Genomic DNA, 19,341 nt, shown 5'->3' with positions numbered 1-19,341 from the left:
GCCCTGGCCAGACACAGGCCTGTCACCTGTCCCTGGTGCCCCCACGCCCTGGCCAGACACAGGCCTGTCACCTGTCCCTGGTCCCACTGGGCTGGACTTGCAGGCAAGTTTGCTGTGATCAGAGCATCAGTTATCTTAGGTATAGAAGCACTTAGAGTGGCCAGTTCTCCTTCCTTTGACCTTTTTTCAGGGAGAGGAAATAAAGAGCTCTGGGTTGCAATCCCATTAGAAGGTGGTTTTTAAAGAGAGAGCTACAGGAACTTGAGAGATTGGAGGAGACAGCAGAGCTGACAAAGGCCTCCTTGTCTCTCCCTCGGGGATAAATAAGGACACTGTCCAGATCCTGTGTGTGGTATAGAGGACCTGTCCCAGGTAGTCAGTGAACTGTTTGCTGAGCGCCATGTGCTGATACTTCACTCTAGTAAAGGGAGCTGACTTGTGTAAGTCACATGACCTTGTCAGCCCACAGACATTCCTGCCTGTAAATGCAGTCGAGGTTTCTGCCCGCTGTGAGTACTCATAGACCGTGCTTTCAGAGGGTGGCTATCGCCAGCAGTCTTTCCTCCAGTCAGGGAGGCTCCCTGTGAGCCTACTAGGATGTCTGGCTCCCACCAGGCTCACAGGGAGCTAGCACCCATGGTCCACTCACCCCATAGTTCCACTGGGCAGGATAGGCAGGAACGTTGAACCAAGTGACTTTCAATGTCCACTTGGCTTTGTAGCTCCAATCACTTGTGAACTCACGAATCAAAGTCTCCACCTTCCTGATGAGCTCATTGTTTTCATCGTGAAGTGTGTTGTATTCCTAGAAAAGGAAAGTAGGCACAAGCAAGGAATTCAGAGTCCCATTCAGTTCCCATAAGGCAGTGGTTCTCAACCTGGGAGTCTCAATCCCTTTGGGGTTCGAACGACCCTTTCAAAGTGGTCACATATCAGATATCTGCATTATAATTCATAACATTAGCAAAATTATAATTATGAAGTACCAACAAAAATGGTGTTATGATTGGGGTCACCACAGCATAAAGAATTGTATTAAAGGGCCGGAGAACTAGGAATGTTGAGAACCAGAGCCCTAAGGGGTCCCTGCTTCCTGCTTGGGGATGCTGTTCACTTCAGTGCCCATGGTTGCTTGTATATCTTTTCCACAAGTCTGAATTTTTGCAAGTTTTTTGGACTTTAAGATTGATTTAAATTTCGGCTGCAGGAAATCTGGGGTATGTGAGCTAGAGAGTCCCTACCTTAGAAAGTTAAACCTTCTAGAATTGAACAGATGCATCTCTTAGCTCAAACTGACTTGGATGATATGACCATGTGTGTCAAATTCTATATTCCTGTGTCTAGCTTGTAACTCCTAAAGGATGGGTGTATGCCTTTCCATCTTTGGAACCTAGGTAGTTCCTTGCTGATGGCAGGTACACAAACACAATTGCTATGGCAGCCGATGCTACATGCTTTGACAGACAGGCTGGAATTATTAACTTAATTCAGAAATGGAGAGGGGGGGGTCTGTTTGGCTCAGACACATGGTTGGAGTAGGGTGTTCCAGGGTCTGTTTAGCATTCTTTCTTGGCTTCCTCTCTACCTGTATTTAAGCTTCAGTGGCTTCCCACACAAGCCTAGGCTGTGATGCAATGCCCTTCCAGTGCCCTTAATCTCTCCAGGCAGGATGCTGGAACTCCCGACTGTCAAGGCTTTGAATGACCTACCTGGTAGAATATGGTTCCCCTGGAGCTAGAGAAGTCAGCATCATCCCAGAATGGGGCCACCAAGGCCACCTTTTCCATTCCTGTGAAGCCTCCTTGAGGTGGGTTGGGGTAGGAGAAGATGCTGTAGTCTGACTCTGGAAAAATGATCTGGCCGTTATCTGTGAACTGAACACAAGGGTTCTCGCTTAGGGAGGGTTGAAGGAAGAGTTATCCCCATCTAGGCCAGCTCCTCAGAGGCGTGCTCCCCGAACGTCCACCTGTGCAGAGGATGAGAGGTGTCAACCTTGATGGTCCCCTCGTCCACTTCTCGCCTTCTAGGAGAACTCATTACCCTAGAGTATTTTTAGAGCATCTTACAAATACTCTTCCCTTCCAGGACAGTCTCATATCGCCCAAAGTAGTGGACGGTGCCCTGCTTCAGCATAATAGCCCAGAGGTAAGTGCCTCACCCTTAAAGCTTGGGAAGAGGCTGAAGAGGACAAAGGAGTCAATGGCCTCCTCCCAGTACTGTGTTGACCTCTCAGTTGGGGGTTACTACTCCTCTCCCTGAGGGCAAGTGGAGCCCATCACCGTTCCCAGGGAATCAGGAAGTAATCACAAGAAATGAAAATGAGATAAACCAATCAAGTTCCCAAGCATAGCTTATTCCTCATGAAAAACACAAAACCAAAACGAAACAAAAAACTCTTTAAATAACCGTGATCTCTTCTTACTAGGGAGAGGACGGTTTTGCCCACATGGGCTGGGAGGCATGACTTCATTCAGCTTTCCCCAACTAGAAATTGATATAAAAGAAGCTACGGAGGTGTTGTGCAGCAAAGGTGACTCCCATTCTCCCTTCTGCTCAGTCACGGGCCGTCTCCATGCCTTGAGGAGATACAGGGCCCGGAGAACACAGGCCACAGACTTAAAACAAGGGCTTCAGCCGGAGACTCACATAGAAGGAATCCCGAAGAGAGGAGCCGAGAGGGAAGCCAATCTGGATCTTGAAGAGGGGCGAGGTAAAATCCACAGTCCTGGCAAACAACCGGTGGTCTCCAACTTCAGGGCTTGTCCCGTAGGGGAAGAGGGGAATGCCTAGGCCAGGACAAAGGAGAGAACAGCACCCTTGCAGGCCTTTGCTTCTTCAGGTTCAGAAAGATCCCGAGGGAGCTTTCCCTCATCTGTTGCTTACCCTGGCCCTCTTTCTGAAAGCGCCCCTAGGCCCTGACTCTTTGCTGCTCCATGCATAGCTAGCACATCCTCCTTGTATATTCTCAGCTGGTACCCTTCTCATTCCTCAGCTGAGAACATCCTGACTTAATGGCCCTGCTGTGAGGGTGTCAATTGTATGCTCTGGTGGAGAAGTCAGAACTGCCCGAGGGTGAAAAGATGAAACTTTGAGACCACAAAGACCAGTCACTTAAAGGCCTTTTCATAAAATGGCCCTTGTTTCCAGAAATGGTGTTTCTCCAGATAAATCCGAAGAACCCCCTGGCCCCAAAATTACCATAGGCCACCCTTACGTCCTTGGATTCCAGCTTGGGGCCTTGTCCTAGGTGTTTTCCAAGTGGACCTCACTCTATCCCGTAGCATTCACTCATTAGGACCCTGGCATGGCCTTTATTGGCTTAGCTCAGTCTTTACATAGCTCTTGGATTCCTCACTGACACTTGCTTGACCCTCCCAAATTTATCCATACCAGCCACCACTATGCAAATCTAGATCCTTCCTGGTTGCCTCACCCACAAGGTTTTTGCACACACCAGACTCCTTAGAGTCCTCAGACCCCCCCCCCACTCTTCACCCTTACTCCCAGCAATCCCAAATGCTTGGAGCTCCTACCCCCATTCAACACGAGGACTATCTTTTCACTCCCGGGGCTGTATTCTAGCTGCTCAGACCATCCAGCCTATCTGAGGTGCTCCCCCTCCCCCAGCTCCCATCCGGAAGTCTCCTGTCCACCTTGATCCTATTCCCACATCGCTTACAGGCTTGTACCTGCTATCCTGGCCTTTCATCTACAGAACAGTTGATCGGTTCCCTGCTCACTCTCCTATCTCCATCTCCCAGCCCAATACAATACACAAAATCGCCCTCAGCACCCAGCTTTGGTGTTATTCCCCGTAATCTCTGATCCCAGAGAGCAGAGACTGTAACCAAGTAGTCCTAAACACTCAGTCATCATCCCTCTAGAGGAAATACAAGTGGGGGAAGGTGGTTTATTCGTGGCCTGGATGGGACAGAGTAGAAACCCAAAGGACTGGATCCCTCAACAACACAGAAGGACCTAAACTGGCAAATCCAGTCTCGCAATCACAGCGAGAAAGTCTGTGAAGTCTTGAAGTCTGGCTCGGGTAGAAGGCAGAGATGGAATGTCTTATGGGCATCACTCACCCTGCTCTGGTAAAATGGGGATTGGGGACACTGTTGACCTGGAGGTTGTGGTTGTGCTGGGCATGGTAAGGGTCAAGGAGGTAGCAGAGAGCGATGTGCCTCTGCCATTGTCTGTCTTCGGGGAGCTTGTGGTCATTCCTGGAAATAGAGGAAAAGAAGACAAGAGTGGTTTTTACGTCACAGAAAATGAGGAGCTGGGAGAGACAGCTGAAATGTTTGTTTATATACTGGTCAACAGTCACTGCCTCCATGTATACGCAAACAGGACAGACGGAGTGGAGGGGCTACTCATCATTCACTGTGGGGAGCCTCACCTCAGCTGACTCACCTGAGGAAGATGTCCCATGGAAACGGGTGTCTGTCACAGTGGGTCCAGGTGAAGAGGATGAGTGGTTTTCTTTGGTCGGCTTTGTGAGGATGCTCTTTTGAGATGTGCTGGAGGACGCCATGCTGGTTGTCCGGTAACTCTGAGAGTATGTAGGTGACAGCCGCGTAGAGGTGCTGTGAGTTAGGATTGTTGATTGTCCAGCTAGAGTAGTGTTTGGAACTCTTGATGTGGCAATACCGTGGCTTCCAGTGACGTGTGCAGATGTAGGCCCTGAGGTGAAGTCTGGAGAGGTTGATATGTCTGGTGTAGCTCGAGGTGGGTTACTCCTGCTGGAAGCAGATGGAGTAGTTATTTTGCTGGAGGAGGATGTTCCCCGAGAAACTGTCTGTGTCAGAGTGGGCACACTCGGGGAGAAGGAATGAGATGATGGCATGACCTCTGTGAGGGTGGTGTGAGGTGTGCTGCTGGTCTCCATGCTTCCAGTGTGGACGCTCTGAGAAGATGGCGAATATTCCTGAGTATAGGTGATGGGGGTGGTCACTGTTGACAGGACATTTGCTGAGCTTGTCACTGAGATGTTGGTCATGATAGATGTGGAACTGTGAGAAACTGTTGGAGATTTGGTTCCAGTATTTCCTGAGCTAGAGACTGTAGAGACTGATGCCTTTGGCATCTCTGACGTGGTTGGATTTGTATGGATAATGCTGGAAGTGGATAGGTTGTTTGTGTCATTTGGAGATGATGGCCCGTGAGACACTGTCTGTTCAGAAGTTGAGCCACTTGAGGTGGTTAAAAAAGTTGATATGGTCACCTTTGTGAGTGTAGTCTGAGGTGTGCTGCTGGTCCCCATGCTTTCAGTGTGCAGAGTCTGAGAAGATGTTGTCAGTTCCTGAGTCATGGTGATGGGTGTTGTGATTGTAGACAGGACTTTTGGTGAATTTGTCATTGAGACATCAGTATTGACAAGTGTGGAACTTTGAGAAACTGTTGAAGATGTTGTTTCTGTATTTCCTGAGTTGGAGTCTGTAGAGAGTGCTGCTGTCGGCACCTCTGATGAGGCTGGGCTTGTGTGGATCACAGTAGAAGACAGGCTGGCTGTTTCCCCTGGAGATGATGTCCCTTGGGACGCTGTCTGGGCAGGAGTTGAGCCACTTGGGGAAGTTGAAAATGTCGATGTGGTCACTGTTGTGTGTGTGGTTTGAGGTGTGCTGCTGGTGTCCAGGTTTCCAGTGTGCAGAGTCTGAAAAGATGTTGTCAGTTCTTGAGGGGAAGTGATGGGTGTTGACACAGTGGACGGTTCCTGTGGTGAAGATGTCATTGAGAACTGTGTGGCATCAGATGGAGAACTTGGAGTAACTACAACACTTGTGTGCCGTGACTCTACTGAGGGTGTTTCAGTGGAGGGCAAACTGTTCATTGTATGATCAGATAGGGAGGTTGTTTCTCCATGAGTGGGCATTCTCTGGGACTCTGCTTGTGTCACAGTGGGTTCCTTTGGGGACGATGAATGAGTTGGTGTGGACACCTCTGAGAGTGGGTTCTGAGATGGTCTGCTGGTCACAATTTTCTCAGTGTGGTCTTTGTGAGATGTTGACAATTGCTGATTAGAGGTGATGTGAATTGACATTGTTGAAAGTTCCCGTGGTGAAGATGTAACTGAGGCTTCTGTAGCAGTAACAGAAGAGGTTTGGATAATGTCTGAAGCTGTGCTTCCAGGAGCAGATTCTGTAGAGAGTGCTGTGTTGGGCACCTCTGATGTGATGGGTATTGTGTTGGTGACAGTAGAACTGGAGGGGACAGTTGTTTCATCTGGAGAGGAAATCCCATGGGACACCGTCTCTGCTGCAGTTGAGCCACTGGGGGAAGGTGAGAGAGATGATGTGGTCACCTCGGTGACTGTGGTTTGAGCTGTGCTGCTGGTCTCTGTGCTCCCAGGGTGGTCATTCTGAGATGTTGACAATTCTCCAGTAGCGGTGAGAGGTGATGTCACTGTTGAAAGGACATTTGGTAAATTCGTCAGTAAGCCATCAGTACTGACAGGTACGGAACTTTGAGAAAAAGACGATGGTGTGGTCTCAGTATTTCCTGACATGAAATCTGTAGAGAATACCCATGTTGACACCTCTGATATGGTTGGTTTGGTGGTGGAGGCACTGGGGGTGGAGAGGTTCATAGTTTCTTCAGGAGATGATGTCCCTTGGGACACTGTCTGTGCAGGAGTTGAGCCACTTGTGAAAGGTGAAAAAGTTGATGTGGTCACCTCTGTGAGTGTGGTTTGAGGTGTGCTGCTGGAATCCATGGTTTCAGTGTGAAGGTTCTGAGAAGATGTTGACAATTCCTGAGTCGCAGTGATGGGTGTTGTGACTGTTGACAGGACATTTGGTGAATTCGTGATTGACACATCAGTATTAACAGGTATAGAACTTGGAGAAGCTCTTGGGGGTGTGATTCCTGTATTTCCTGGGGTGGAATCTGTAGATAATGGTGCTGTTGGAGCCTCTGATATGGTTGTTTCGGTATTGATTATGGTGGAGCTGAATAAGTTTGTTGTTTCTTCTGGAGTTGATGTCCCTTGGGATGCTGTCTGTGCAGGAGTTGAGCCACTTGTGAAAGGTGAAAAAGTTGATGTGGTCACCTCTGTGAGTGTGGTTTGAGGTGTGCTGCTGGTCCCCATGCTTTCAGTGTGCAGAGTCTGAGATGTTGTCAGATCCTGAGTGGAAGTGATGGGTGTTGACACAGTGGACGGTTCCTGTGGTGAAGATGTCATTGAGAACTGTGTGGCAGCAGATGGAGAACTTGGAGTAACCACAGCAGTTGTGTGAACTGCGTCTACTGAGCGTGTTTCAGTGGAGGGCAGACTTGGAGGTGAACTGCTCCTGGTGTCAGCATACACAGAGGTTGTGTCTCCAGGAGTGGGAGTTCTCTGGGACTCTGCTTGTGTCACAGTGGGTCCCTTTGGGGAAGATGAATGAGTTGATGTGGACACCTCTGTTATGGAATTTTGAGGTGGGCCTCTGGTCACAATGCTCTCATTGTGGTCATTGTGAGAAGATGTTGACAATTGCTGACTAGAGGTGATGGGAACTGACACTGTTGAAAGTTCCCGTGGTGAAGATGTAACTGAGGCTTCTGTGGCAGTCCCTGAAGAGCTTTGGATAATGTCTGAAGCTGTGCTTCCAGGAGCAGATTCTGTAGAGGGTGCCACGGAGGGCACCTCTGATGTGGTTGGGATTGTGTTGGTGACAGTAGAACTGGAGGGGACAGTTGTTTCATCTGGAGAGGAAATCCCATGGGACACTGTCTCTGCTGCAGTTGAACCACTTGGGGAAGGTGAGAGAGATGATGTGGTCACCCCGGAGACTGTGGTTTGAGCTGTACTGCTGGTCTCTGTGCTCCCAGGGAAGTCATTCTGAGATGCTGACAATTCCCAAGTAGCAGTGATAGGTGATGTCACTGTTGACAGGACATTTGGTGAATTCGTCGGTAAGCCATCAGTACTGACAGGTACGGAACTTTGACTAAAAGGTGTTGATGTGGTCTCAGTATTTACTGAGGTTGAATCTGTAGATAATGGTGCTGTTGGAACCTCTGATATGGTTGGTTTGATGTTGGTGACACTGGAGGTAAATAAATTGGTTGTTTCTTCTCGAGATGATGTACCTTGCGACACTGTCTGTTCAGGAGGTGGGAAACTTGGGGAAAGAGAAAACCATGATGTGGTCACCTCTGTGAGTGTGGATTGAGCTGTTTTGCTGGTCTCCAAAGTTTGGGTGTAGAGGTTCTGAGAAGATGTTAACAATTTCTGAGTAACAGTGATAGGTGTTGTCACCGTTGACAGGATATTTGTGGAATTTGTTATTGACCCATCAGTACTGACAGTTGTGGAACTTGGAGAAACTGTTAGAGATGTGGTCTCTGTGTTTCCTGAGGAGGACTCTGTAGAGAATGCTGCTGTTGACTCCTCTGATGTGGTTGAGTTTGTATTGATGATGGTGTAAGTGGAAAGATTGGTTGTTTGAGCTGGAGATGATGTCCCTGGGGACACTGTTGGGGCAGGAGTTGAATCACTTGGGGAAGGAGAAAAACTAGATGTGGTCATGTCTTTGAGGGTGATTTGAGGTGTGCTGCTGGTCTCCTTGCTTCCCGTATGGAGGTTCAGAGAAGATGTAGTCAGTTCCTGAGTGGAAGTGATGGGTGTTGGCACAGTGGACGGTTCCTGTGGTGAAGATGTCATTGAGAACTGTGAGGCAGCAAATGGAGAACTTGGAGTAACTACAGCAGTTGTGTGTCCTGTGTCTACTGAGGGGGTTTCAGAGGAGGGCATACTTGGAGGTGAACTGCTCACGGTGTGACCAAACACAGAGGTTGTTTGATCAGAAGTGGGAGTTTTCAGGGACCCTGCCTGTGCCACAGTGGGTCCCCTAGGGGAAGGTGAATGAGTTGGTGTGGACATCTCTGTGAGGGGGGTTTGAGATGAGCTGCTGGTCTCCAGGCTCTCAGTGTGGTCATTGTGAGAAGAGGTTGACAATTCCTGACTAGAGGTGATGGGAACTGACACTGTTGAAAGTTCCCGTGGTGAAGATGTAACTGAGGCTTCTGTGGCAGTAACAGAAGAGCTTTGGATAATGTCTGAAGCTGTGCTTCCAGGAGCAGATTCTGTAGAGAGTGCCACGGAGGGCACCTCTGATGTGCTTGGGATTGTGTTGGTGACTGCAGAAATGGAGGGGACAGTTGTTTCATCTGGAGAGGAAATCCCATGGGACACCGTTTCTGCTGCAGTTGAGCCAATGGTGGAAAGTGAAAGAGATGATGTGGTCACCTCGGTGACTGTGCTTTGACCTGTGCTGCTGGTCTCTGTGTTCCTAGGGAGGTCTTTCTGAGATGTTGACAATTCTCTAGTAGCGGTGATAGGTGATGTCACTGTTGACAGGACATTTGGTGAATTCGTCATGAAGACATCAGTATTGACAGGTACGGAACTTTGAGAATAAGTTGATGATGTGGTCTCAGTATTCCCTGAGGTGTAATCTGTAGAGAATGCTGCCATTGACACCTCTGATATGGTTGGTTTGGTGCTGGTGACACTGGAGGTAGAGTGGTTGGTTGTTTCTTTTGGAGTTGATGTCTTCTGGGACGTTGTCTGTGCAAGAGGTGAGCCACTTGGGGAAGTTGATAATGTTGAATTCGTCATTGACACTTCAGTATTGACAGGTATAGTACTTTGAGAAACCATTGGCAATGTGATTCCTGTATTTTCAGGGGTGGAATCTGTAGATAATGGTGTTGTTTGAACGTCTGATATGGTTGGTTTGGTGCTGGTGACACTGGAAGTGGAGTGGTTGGTTGTTTCTTCTGGAGATGATGTCCCTTGGGATGCTGTCTGTGCAGGAAGTGAGGCACTTGTCAAAGGTGGAAAAGTTGATATGGTCATATCTGTGAGTGTGGTTTGAGGTATGCTACTGGTCCCCATGCTTTCAGTGTGCAGAGTTTGATTAGATGTTGTCAGTTCCTGAGTCATGGTGATGGGTGTTGTGATTGTAGATAAGACTTTTGGTGAATTTCCCATTGAGACATCAGTATTGACAAGTGTGGAACTTTGAGAAACTGTTGGAGATGTGGTTTCTGTATTTCCTGAGTTGGAGTCTGTAGAGAGTGCTGCTGTCGGCACCTCTGATGAGGCTGGGCTTGTGTGGATCACAGTAGAAGACAGGCTGGCTGTTTCCCCTGGAGATGATGTCCCTTGGGACGCTGTCTGTGCAGGAGGTGAGCCACTTGAGGAAGCTGATAATGTTGAATTGGTCACCTCTGCGTGTGTAATTTGAGGTGTGCTGCTGGTGTCCAGGTTTCCAGTGTGCAGAGTCTGAGAAGATGTTGTCAGTTCCTGAGTAGTAGTGATGGGTGTTGGCACAGTGGACGGTTCCTGTGCTGAAGATGTCATTGAGAACTGTGTGGCAGCAGATGGAGAACTTGGAGTAACTACAACACTTGTGTGCCGTGAGTCTTCTGAAGGGGTTTTAGTGAAGGGTGTACTTGGAGGTGAACTGCTCATGGTGTGAGCATACACGAAAGTTGTTTGATAAGGAGTTGGAGTATTCACGGAACCTGCCTGTGTCACAGTGGGTCCCCTAGGGGAAGGTGAATGAGTTGGTGTGGACACCTCTGTGAGGGGGTTTTGAGATGGTCTGCTGGTCACAATTTTCTCAGTGTGGTCATTGTGAGAAGATGTTGACAATTGCTGATTAGAGGTGATGGGAATTGGCACTGTTGAAAGTTCCTGTGGAGAAGATGTAACTGAGGCTTCTGTGGCAGTAACAGAAGAGGTTTGGATCATAACTGGAGCTGTGCTTCCAGGAGCAGATTCTGTAGAGAGTGCTGTGGTGGGCACCTCTGATGTGATGGGTATTGTGTTGGTGACAGTTGAACTGGAGGGGACAGTTGTTTCATCTGGAGAGGAAATCCCATGGGACACTGTCTCTGCTGCAGTTGAGCCACTGGGGGAAGGTGAGAGAGATGATGTGGTCACCTCAGTGACTGTGGTTTGAGCTGTGCTGCTGGTCTCTGTGCTCCCAGGGTGGTCATTCTGAGATGTTGACAGTTCCACAGTAGCAGTGATAGGTGATGTCACTGTTGACAGGACATTTGGTGAATTCGTCGGTAAGCCATCAGTACTGACAGGTACGGAACTTTGAAAAAATGTTGATGATGTGGTCTCAGTATTTCCTGACTTGTAATCTGTAGAGAATGCTGCCGTTGACACCTCTGATATGGTTGGTTTGGTGGTGGAGGCACTGGAGGTGGAGAGGTTCGTAGTTTCTTCTGGAGATGACAGCGCTTGGGATACTGTCTGTGCAGGAGTTGAGCCACTAGGGGAAGTTGAAAAATGTGATGTGGTCACCTCTGTGAGTGTGGTTTGAGGTGTGCTGCTCGTCTCCATGGTTTCAGTGTGGAGGCTCTGAGAAGATGTTGAAAATTCCTGAGTAGTAATGGTGGGTGTTGTGACTGTTGACAGGACATTTGGTGAATTCGTGATTGACACATCAGTATTAACAGGTATAGAACTTTGAGAAGCTCTTGGGGATGTGATTCCTGTATTTCCTGGGGTGGAATCTGTAGATAATGGTGTTGTTGGAGCCTCTGATATGGTAGTTTCGGTATTGGTAATGGTGGAGCTGAATAAGTTAGTTGTTTCTTCTGGAGTTGATGTCCCTTGGGATGCTGTCTGTGCAGGAGGTGAGCCACTTGTGAAAGGTGGAAAAGTTGATGTGGTCACCTCTGTAAGTGTGGTTTGAGGTATGCTGCTGGTCCCCATGCTTCCAGTGTATAGAGTCTGAGAAGATGTTGTCAGTTCCTGAGTCATGCTGATGGGTGTTGTGATTGTAGACAAGAATTNTGTCCAGGAGTTGAATCACTTGGGGAAGGAAAAAAACTTGATGTGGCCACCGCTGTGAGTGTGGTTAGAGGTGTGCTGCTGGTCTCCATAGTTTCAGTGTGGAGGTTCTGAGAAGATGTTGGCAATTCCTGAGTTGAAGTGATGGGTGTTGTGACTGTCGACAGGACATTTGGTGAACTGGTCATTGACACTTTAGTACTGACAGGTATAGTACTTTGAGAAACTGTTGGAGATGTGGTTTCTGTATTTCCTGAGTTGGAGTCTGTAGAGAGTGCTGCTGTGGGCACCTCTGATGAGGCTGGGCTTGTGTGGATCACAGTAGAAGACAGGTTCGCTGTTTCCCCTGGAGATGATGTCCCTTGGGACGCTGTCTGTGCAGGAGGTGAGCCACTTGAGGAAGTTGATAATGTTGAATTGGTCACCTCTGTGTGTGTAATTTGAGGTGTGCTGCTGGTGTCCAGGTTTCCAGTGTGCAGAGTCTGAGATGTTGTCAGTTCCTGAGTGGAAGTGATGGGCGTTGGCACAGTGGACTGTTCCTGTGGTGAAGATGTCATTGAGAACTGTGTGGCAGCAGATGGAGAACTTGGAGTAACTACAGCAGTTGTGTGCCGTGAGTCTACTGAAGGTGTTTCCGTGGAGGGCAAACTGTTCATTGTATGATCAGATAGGGAGGTTGTTTCTCCATGAGTGGGCATCCTCTGGGACTCTGCTTGTGTCACAGTGGGTTCCTTTGGGGACGATGAATGAGTTGGTGTGGACACCTCTGAGAGTGGGTTCTGAGATGGTCTGCTGGTCACAATTTTCTCAGTGTGGTCTTTGTGAGATGTTGACAATTGCTGATTAGAGGTGATGTGAATTGACATTGTTGAAAGTTCCCGTGGTGAAGATGTAACTGAGGCTTCTGTAGCAGTAACAGAAGAGGTTTGGATAATGTCTGAAGCTGTGCTTCCAGGAGCAGATTCTGTAGAGAGTGCCACGGAGGGCACCTCTGATGTGGTTGGGATTGTGTTGGTGACAGCAGAAATGGAGGGGACAGTTGTTTCATCTGGAGAGGAAATCCCATGGGACACCGTCTCTGCTGCAGTTGAGCCACTGGGGGAAGGTGAGAGAGATGATGTGGTCACCTCGGTGACTGTGGTTTGAGCTGTGCTGCTGGTCTCTGTGCTCCCAGGGTGGTCATTCTGAGATGTTGACAATTCTCCAGTAGCGGTGAGAGGTGATGTCACTGTTGAAAGGACATTTGGTAAATTCGTCAGTAAGCCATCAGTACTGACAGGTACGGAACTTTGAGAAAAAGACGATGGTGTGGTCTCAGTATTTCCTGACATGAAATCTGTAGAGAATACCCATGTTGACACCTCTGATATGGTTGGTTTGGTGGTGGAGGCACTGGGGGTGGAGAGGTTCATAGTTTCTTCAGGAGATGATGTCCCTTGGGACACTGTCTGTGCAGGAGTTGAGCCACTTGTGAAAGGTGAAAAAGTTGATGTGGTCACCTCTGTGAGTGTGGTTTGAGGTGTGCTGCTGGAATCCATGGTTTCAGTGTGAAGGTTCTGAGAAGATGTTGACAATTCCTGAGTCGCAGTGATGGGTGTTGTGACTGTTGACAGGACATTTGGTGAATTCGTGATTGACACATCAGTATTAACAGGTATAGAACTTGGAGAAGCTCTTGGGGGTGTGATTCCTGTATTTCCTGGGGTGGAATCTGTAGATAATGGTGCTGTTGGAGCCTCTGATATGGTTGTTTCGGTATTGATTATGGTGGAGCTGAATAAGTTTGTTGTTTCTTCTGGAGTTGATGTCCCTTGGGATGCTGTCTGTGCAGGAGTTGAGCCACTTGTGAAAGGTGAAAAAGTTGATGTGGTCACCTCTGTGAGTGTGGTTTGAGGTGTGCTGCTGGTCCCCATGCTTTCAGTGTGCAGAGTCTGAGATGTTGTCAGATCCTGAGTGGAAGTGATGGGTGTTGACACAGTGGACGGTTCCTGTGGTGAAGATGTCATTGAGAACTGTGTGGCAGCAGATGGAGAACTTGGAGTAACCACAGCAGTTGTGTGAACTGCGTCTACTGAGCGTGTTTCAGTGGAGGGCAGACTTGGAGGTGAACTGCTCCTGGTGTCAGCATACACAGAGGTTGTGTCTCCAGGAGTGGGAGTTCTCTGGGACTCTGCTTGTGTCACAGTGGGTCCCTTTGGGGAAGATGAATGAGTTGATGTGGACACCTCTGTTATGGAATTTTGAGGTGGGCCTCTGGTCACAATGCTCTCATTGTGGTCATTGTGAGAAGATGTTGACAATTGCTGACTAGAGGTGATGGGAACTGACACTGTTGAAAGTTCCCGTGGTGAAGATGTAACTGAGGCTTCTGTGGCAGTCCCTGAAGAGCTTTGGATAATGTCTGAAGCTGTGCTTCCAGGAGCAGATTCTGTAGAGGGTGCCACGGAGGGCACCTCTGATGTGGTTGGGATTGTGTTGGTGACAGTAGAACTGGAGGGGACAGTTGTTTCATCTGGAGAGGAAATCCCATGGGACACTGTCTCTGCTGCAGTTGAACCACTTGGGGAAGGTGAGAGAGATGATGTGGTCACCCCGGAGACTGTGGTTTGAGCTGTACTGCTGGTCTCTGTGCTCCCAGGGAAGTCATTCTGAGATGCTGACAATTCCCAAGTAGCAGTGATAGGTGATGTCACTGTTGACAGGACATTTGGTGAATTCGTCGGTAAGCCATCAGTACTGACAGGTACGGAACTTTGACTAAAAGGTGTTGATGTGGTCTCAGTATTTACTGAGGTTGAATCTGTAGATAATGGTGCTGTTGGAACCTCTGATATGGTTGGTTTGATGTTGGTGACACTGGAGGTAAATAAATTGGTTGTTTCTTCTCGAGATGATGTACCTTGCGACACTGTCTGTTCAGGAGGTGGGAAACTTGGGGAAAGAGAAAACCATGATGTGGTCACCTCTGTGAGTGTGGATTGAGCTGTTTTGCTGGTCTCCAAAGTTTGGGTGTAGAGGTTCTGAGAAGATGTTAACAATTTCTGAGTAACAGTGATAGGTGTTGTCACCGTTGACAGGATATTTGTGGAATTTGTTATTGACCCATCAGTACTGACAGTTGTGGAACTTGGAGAAACTGTTAGAGATGTGGTCTCTGTGTTTCCTGAGGAGGACTCTGTAGAGAATGCTGCTGTTGACTCCTCTGATGTGGTTGAGTTTGTATTGATGATGGTGTAAGTGGAAAGATTGGTTGTTTGAGCTGGAGATGATGTCCCTGGGGACACTGTTGGGGCAGGAGTTGAATCACTTGGGGAAGGAGAAAAACTAGATGTGGTCATGTCTTTGAGGGTGATTTGAGGTGTGCTGCTGGTCTCCTTGCTTCCCGTATGGAGGTTCAGAGAAGATGTAGTCAGTTCCTGAGTGGAAGTGATGGGTGTTGGCACAGTGGACGGTTCCTGTGGTGAAGATGTCATTGAGAACTGTGAGGCAGCAAATGGAGAACTTGGAGTAACTACAGCAGTTGTGTGTCCTGTGTCTACTGAGGGGGTTTCAGAGGAGGGCATACTTGGAGGTGAACTGCTCACGGTGTGACCAAACACAGAGGTTGTTTGATCAGAAGTGGGAGTTTTCAGGGACCCTGCCTGTGCCACAGTGGGTCCCCTAGGGGAAGGTGAATGAGTTGGTGTGGACATCTCTGTGAGGGGGGTTTGAGATGAGCTGCTGGTCTCCAGGCTCTCAGTGTGGTCATTGTGAGAAGAGGTTGACAATTCCTGACTAGAGGTGATGGGAACTGACACTGTTGAAAGTTCCCGTGGTGAAGATGTAACTGAGGCTTCTGTGGCAGTAACAGAAGAGCTTTGGATAATGTCTGAAGCTGTGCTTCCAGGAGCAGATTCTGTAGAGAGTGCCACGGAGGGCACCTCTGATGTGCTTGGGATTGTGTTGGTGACTGCAGAAATGGAGGGGACAGTTGTTTCATCTGGAGAGGAAATCCCATGGGACACCGTTTCTGCTGCAGTTGAGCCAATGGTGGAAAGTGAAAGAGATGATGTGGTCACCTCGGTGACTGTGCTTTGACCTGTGCTGCTGGTCTCTGTGTTCCTAGGGAGGTCTTTCTGAGATGTTGACAATTCTCTAGTAGCGGTGATAGGTGATGTCACTGTTGACAGGACATTTGGTGAATTAGTCATGAAGACATCAGTATTGACAGGTACGGAACTTTGAGAATAAGATGGTGATGTGGTCTCAGTATTCCTTGAGGTGGAATCTGTAGAGAATGCTGCCGTTGACACCTCTGATATGGTTGGTTTGGTGCTGGTGACACTGGAGGTAGAGTGGTTGGGTGTTTCTTTTGGAGTTGATGTCCCCTGGGACGTTGTCTGTGCAGGAGGTGAGCCACTTGGGGAAGGAGAAAAACGTGATGTGGTCACCATTGTAAGTGTAATCTGAGGTGTGCTGCTGGTCTCCATGCTTCCAGTGTGGAGGTTCTGAGAAGCCTCAGTAGCAGTGATGGGTGTTGTCCCCACTGACAGGACATTTGTGGAACTTGTTATTGACACATCAGTATTGACAGGTGTGGAACTTGGAGAAACTGTTGAAGATGTGATTCCTGTATTTCCTGAGGAGGACTCTATAGACAATGTTGTTGGCTTTTCTGACATGGTTGAGTTTGTGTTGAGGATGGTGGTAGTGAAAAGATTGGTTGTTTCAGCTGGAGATGATGTCCCATGGGACAGTGTATGTCCAGGAGTTGAATCACTTGGGGAAGGAAAAAAACTTGATGTGGCCACCGCTGTGAGTGTGGTTAGAGGTGTGCTGCTGGTCTCCATAGTTTCAGTGTGGAGGTTCTGAGAAGATGTTGGCAATTCCTGAGTTGAAGTGATGGGTGTTGTGACTGTCGACAGGACATTTGGTGAACTGGTCATTGACACATTAGTATCAACAGGTATAGAACTTTGAGAAGCTCTTGGGGGTGTGATTCCTGTATTTCCTGGGGTGGAATCTGTAGATGATGGTGCTGTTGGAGCTTCTGATATGGTTGTTTCGGTATTGGTGATGGTGGAGCTGAATAAGTTAGTTGTTTCTTCTGGAGTTGATGTCCCTTGGGATGCTGTCTGTGCAGGAGGTGAGCCACTTGTGAAAGGTGGAAAAGTTGATGTGGTCACCTCTGTAAGTGTGGTTTGAGGTATGCTGCTGGTCCCCATGCTTCCAGTGTATAGAGTCTGAGAAGATGTTGTCAGTTCCTGAGTCATGCTGATGGGTGTTGTGATTGTAGACAAGAATTTTGGTGAATTTGCCATCGAGACATCAGTATTGACAGGTGTGGAACTTTGAGAAACTGTTGGAGATGTGGTTTCTGTATTTCCCGAGTTGGAGTCTGTAGAGAGTGCTGCTGTCGGCACCTCTGATGAGGCTGGGCTTGTGTGGATCATAGAAGAAGACAGGCTTGCTGTTTCCCCTGGAGATGATGTCCCTTGGGATGCTGTCTGAGCAGGAGTTGAGCCACTTGGGGAAGTTGAAAACGTCAATGTGGTCTCTGCTGTGTGTGTGGTTTGAGGTGTGCTGCTGGTGTCCAGGTTTCCAGTGTGCAGAGTCTGAGATGTTGTCAGTTCCTGAGTGGAAGTGATGGGTGTTGACACAGTGGACGGTTCCTGAGGTGAAGATGTCATTGAGAACTGTGTGGCAGCAGATGGAGAACTTGGAGTAACTACAACACTTGTGTGAACTGCGTCTACTGAGGGTGTTTCAGTGGAGAGCAGACTTGGAGATGAACTGTTCCTGGTGTCAGCATACACAGAGGTTGTGTCTCCAGGAGTGGGAGTTCTCTGGGACTCTGCTTGTGTCACAGTGGGTCTCCTTGGGGAAGATGGATGAGCTGATGTGGACGCCTCTATAGAGGGTTTTTGAGATGGTCTGCTGGGCACAATGCTCTCAGTGTGGTCATTGTGAGAAGATGTTGACAATTCCTGACTAGAGGTGATGGGAACTGACACTGTTGAAAGTTCCCGTGGTGAAGATGTAACTGAGGCTTCTGTGGCAGTAACAGAAGAGGTTTGGATCATAACTGGAGCTGTGCTCCCAGGAGCAGATTCTGTAGAGAGTGCTGTGGTGGGCACCTCTGATGTGGTTGGGATTGTGTTGGTGACAGTGGAACTGGAGGGGACAGTTGTTTCATCTGGAGAGGAAATTCCATGGGACACCGTCTCTGCTGCAGTTGAGCCACTGGTGGAAGGTGAGAGAGATGATGTGGTCACCTCTGTGACTGTGGTTTGACCTGTGCTGCTGGTCTCTGTTCTCCTAGGGAGGCCCTTCTGTGATGTTGACAATTCCACAGTAGCGGTGATAGGTGATGTCACTGTTGGAAGGACATTTGGTGAATTTGTCGTTAAGCCATCAGTATTGACAGGTATGGAACTTTGAGAATTAGTTGGCCATATAGTCTCATTATTTTGTACGGTGGATTGTGTAGAGAATGCTGTCATTGACACCTCTGATATGGTTGGTTTGGTGCTGGTGACACTGGAGGTAGAGTGGTTGGGTGTTTCTTTTGGAGTTGATGTCCCCTGGGACGTTGTCTGTGCAGGAGGTGAGCCACTTGGGGAAGGAGAAAAACTTGATGTGGTCACCATTGTAAGTGTAATTTGAGGTGTGCTGCTGGTCTCCATGCTTCCAGTGTGGAGGCTCTGAGAAGCCTCAGTAGCAGTGATGGGTGTTGTCCCCACTGACAGGACATTTGTGGAACTTGTTATTGACACATCAGAATTGACAGGTGTGGAACTTGGAGAAACTGTTGGAGATGTGATTCCTGTATTTCCTGAGGAGGACTCTATAGACAATGTTGTTGGCTTTTCTGACATGGCTGAGTTTGTGTTGAGGATGGTAGTAGTGAAAAGATTGGTTGTTTCAGCTGGAGATGATGTCCCATGGGACAGAGTCTGTCCAGGAGTTGAATCACTTGGGGAAGGAAAAAAACTTAATGTGGCCACCTCTGTGAGTGTGGTTCGAGGTGTGCTGCTGGTGTCCATAGTTTCAGTGTGGAGGTTCTGAGAAGATGTTGACAATTCGTGAGAGGAAGTGATGGGTGTTGTGACTGTCGACAGGACATTTGGTGAATTCGTCATTGACACTTCAGTATTGACAGATATAGGACTTTGAGAAACCGTTAACAATGTGATTCCTGTATTTCCTGGGGTGGAATCTGTAGATAATAGTGTTGTTGGAACCTCTGATATGGTTGGTTTGGTGCTGGTGACACTGAAGGTAGAGTGGTTGGTTGTTTCTTTTGCAGATGATAGCGCTTGGGACACTGTCTGTGCAGGAGTTGAGCCACTTGGGGAAGTAGGAAAACGTGATGTGGTCACCTCTGTGAGTGTGGTTTGAGGTGTGCTGCTCGTCTCCATGGTTTCAGTGTGAAGGCTCTGAGAAGATGTTGTCAGTACCTGAGTAGCAGTGATGGGTGTTGTGACTGTTGACAGGACATTTGGTGAATTGGTCATTGACATATCAGTATCAACAGGTGTAGAACTTGGAGAAGCTCTTGG

General features: G+C 48.3%; 1 protein-coding gene and 1 long non-coding RNA gene across 15 annotated transcripts in view; one reads left to right on the top strand and one right to left on the bottom strand.

Annotated features, from left to right (window-relative positions):
- The window catches only part of Muc4 (mucin 4, cell surface associated), a 69,768-nt gene that overhangs the window by 17,794 nt on the left and 32,633 nt on the right, over positions 1-19,341 (bottom strand). For 2 of the 14 annotated variants that reach the window (XR_007594940.1, XM_050159860.1), the window contains exons 1-7: positions 13,300-16,269; positions 10,082-11,683; positions 4,414-5,461; positions 4,086-4,223; positions 2,647-2,786; positions 1,710-1,874; positions 650-805 (exon numbers count right to left, since the gene is read on the bottom strand). Coding sequence is in view for 13 of the 14 variants with exons in the window: in XM_050159860.1 (XP_050015817.1) it covers positions 650-805; positions 1,710-1,874; positions 2,647-2,786; positions 4,086-4,223; positions 4,414-5,461; positions 10,082-11,683; positions 13,300-16,269 (6,219 nt within the window). In the remaining variant the exon portion in view is untranslated. Of the gene's footprint in view, positions 1-649; positions 806-1,709; positions 1,875-2,646; positions 2,787-4,085; positions 4,224-4,413; positions 6,322-10,081; positions 11,791-13,299; positions 16,270-17,202; positions 19,303-19,341 lie in introns of those variants that run through there. The other 12 variants (XM_050159871.1, XM_050159861.1, XM_050159865.1 and 9 more) reach the window with 12 other exon arrangements.
- Positions 7,413-18,629, top strand: LOC126512205 (uncharacterized). The gene is made up of 5 exons (XR_007594941.1): positions 7,413-7,466; positions 8,934-8,954; positions 10,659-10,733; positions 15,656-16,284; positions 18,481-18,629. It is a non-coding gene; the product is annotated as an uncharacterized lncRNA (long non-coding RNA).

The sequence above is a fragment of the Alexandromys fortis genome, unplaced genomic scaffold (genome assembly GCF_014885135.2).
Source record: "Alexandromys fortis isolate MF-2015 unplaced genomic scaffold, M_Fortis_MF-2015_v1.1 scaffold_119, whole genome shotgun sequence".
In the NCBI taxonomy this organism is placed as follows: Eukaryota; Metazoa; Chordata; class Mammalia; order Rodentia; family Cricetidae; genus Alexandromys; species Alexandromys fortis.
The sequence above is the reverse complement of the archived record's forward strand: the minus strand, read 5'-3'. Positions and strand labels throughout refer to the sequence as shown.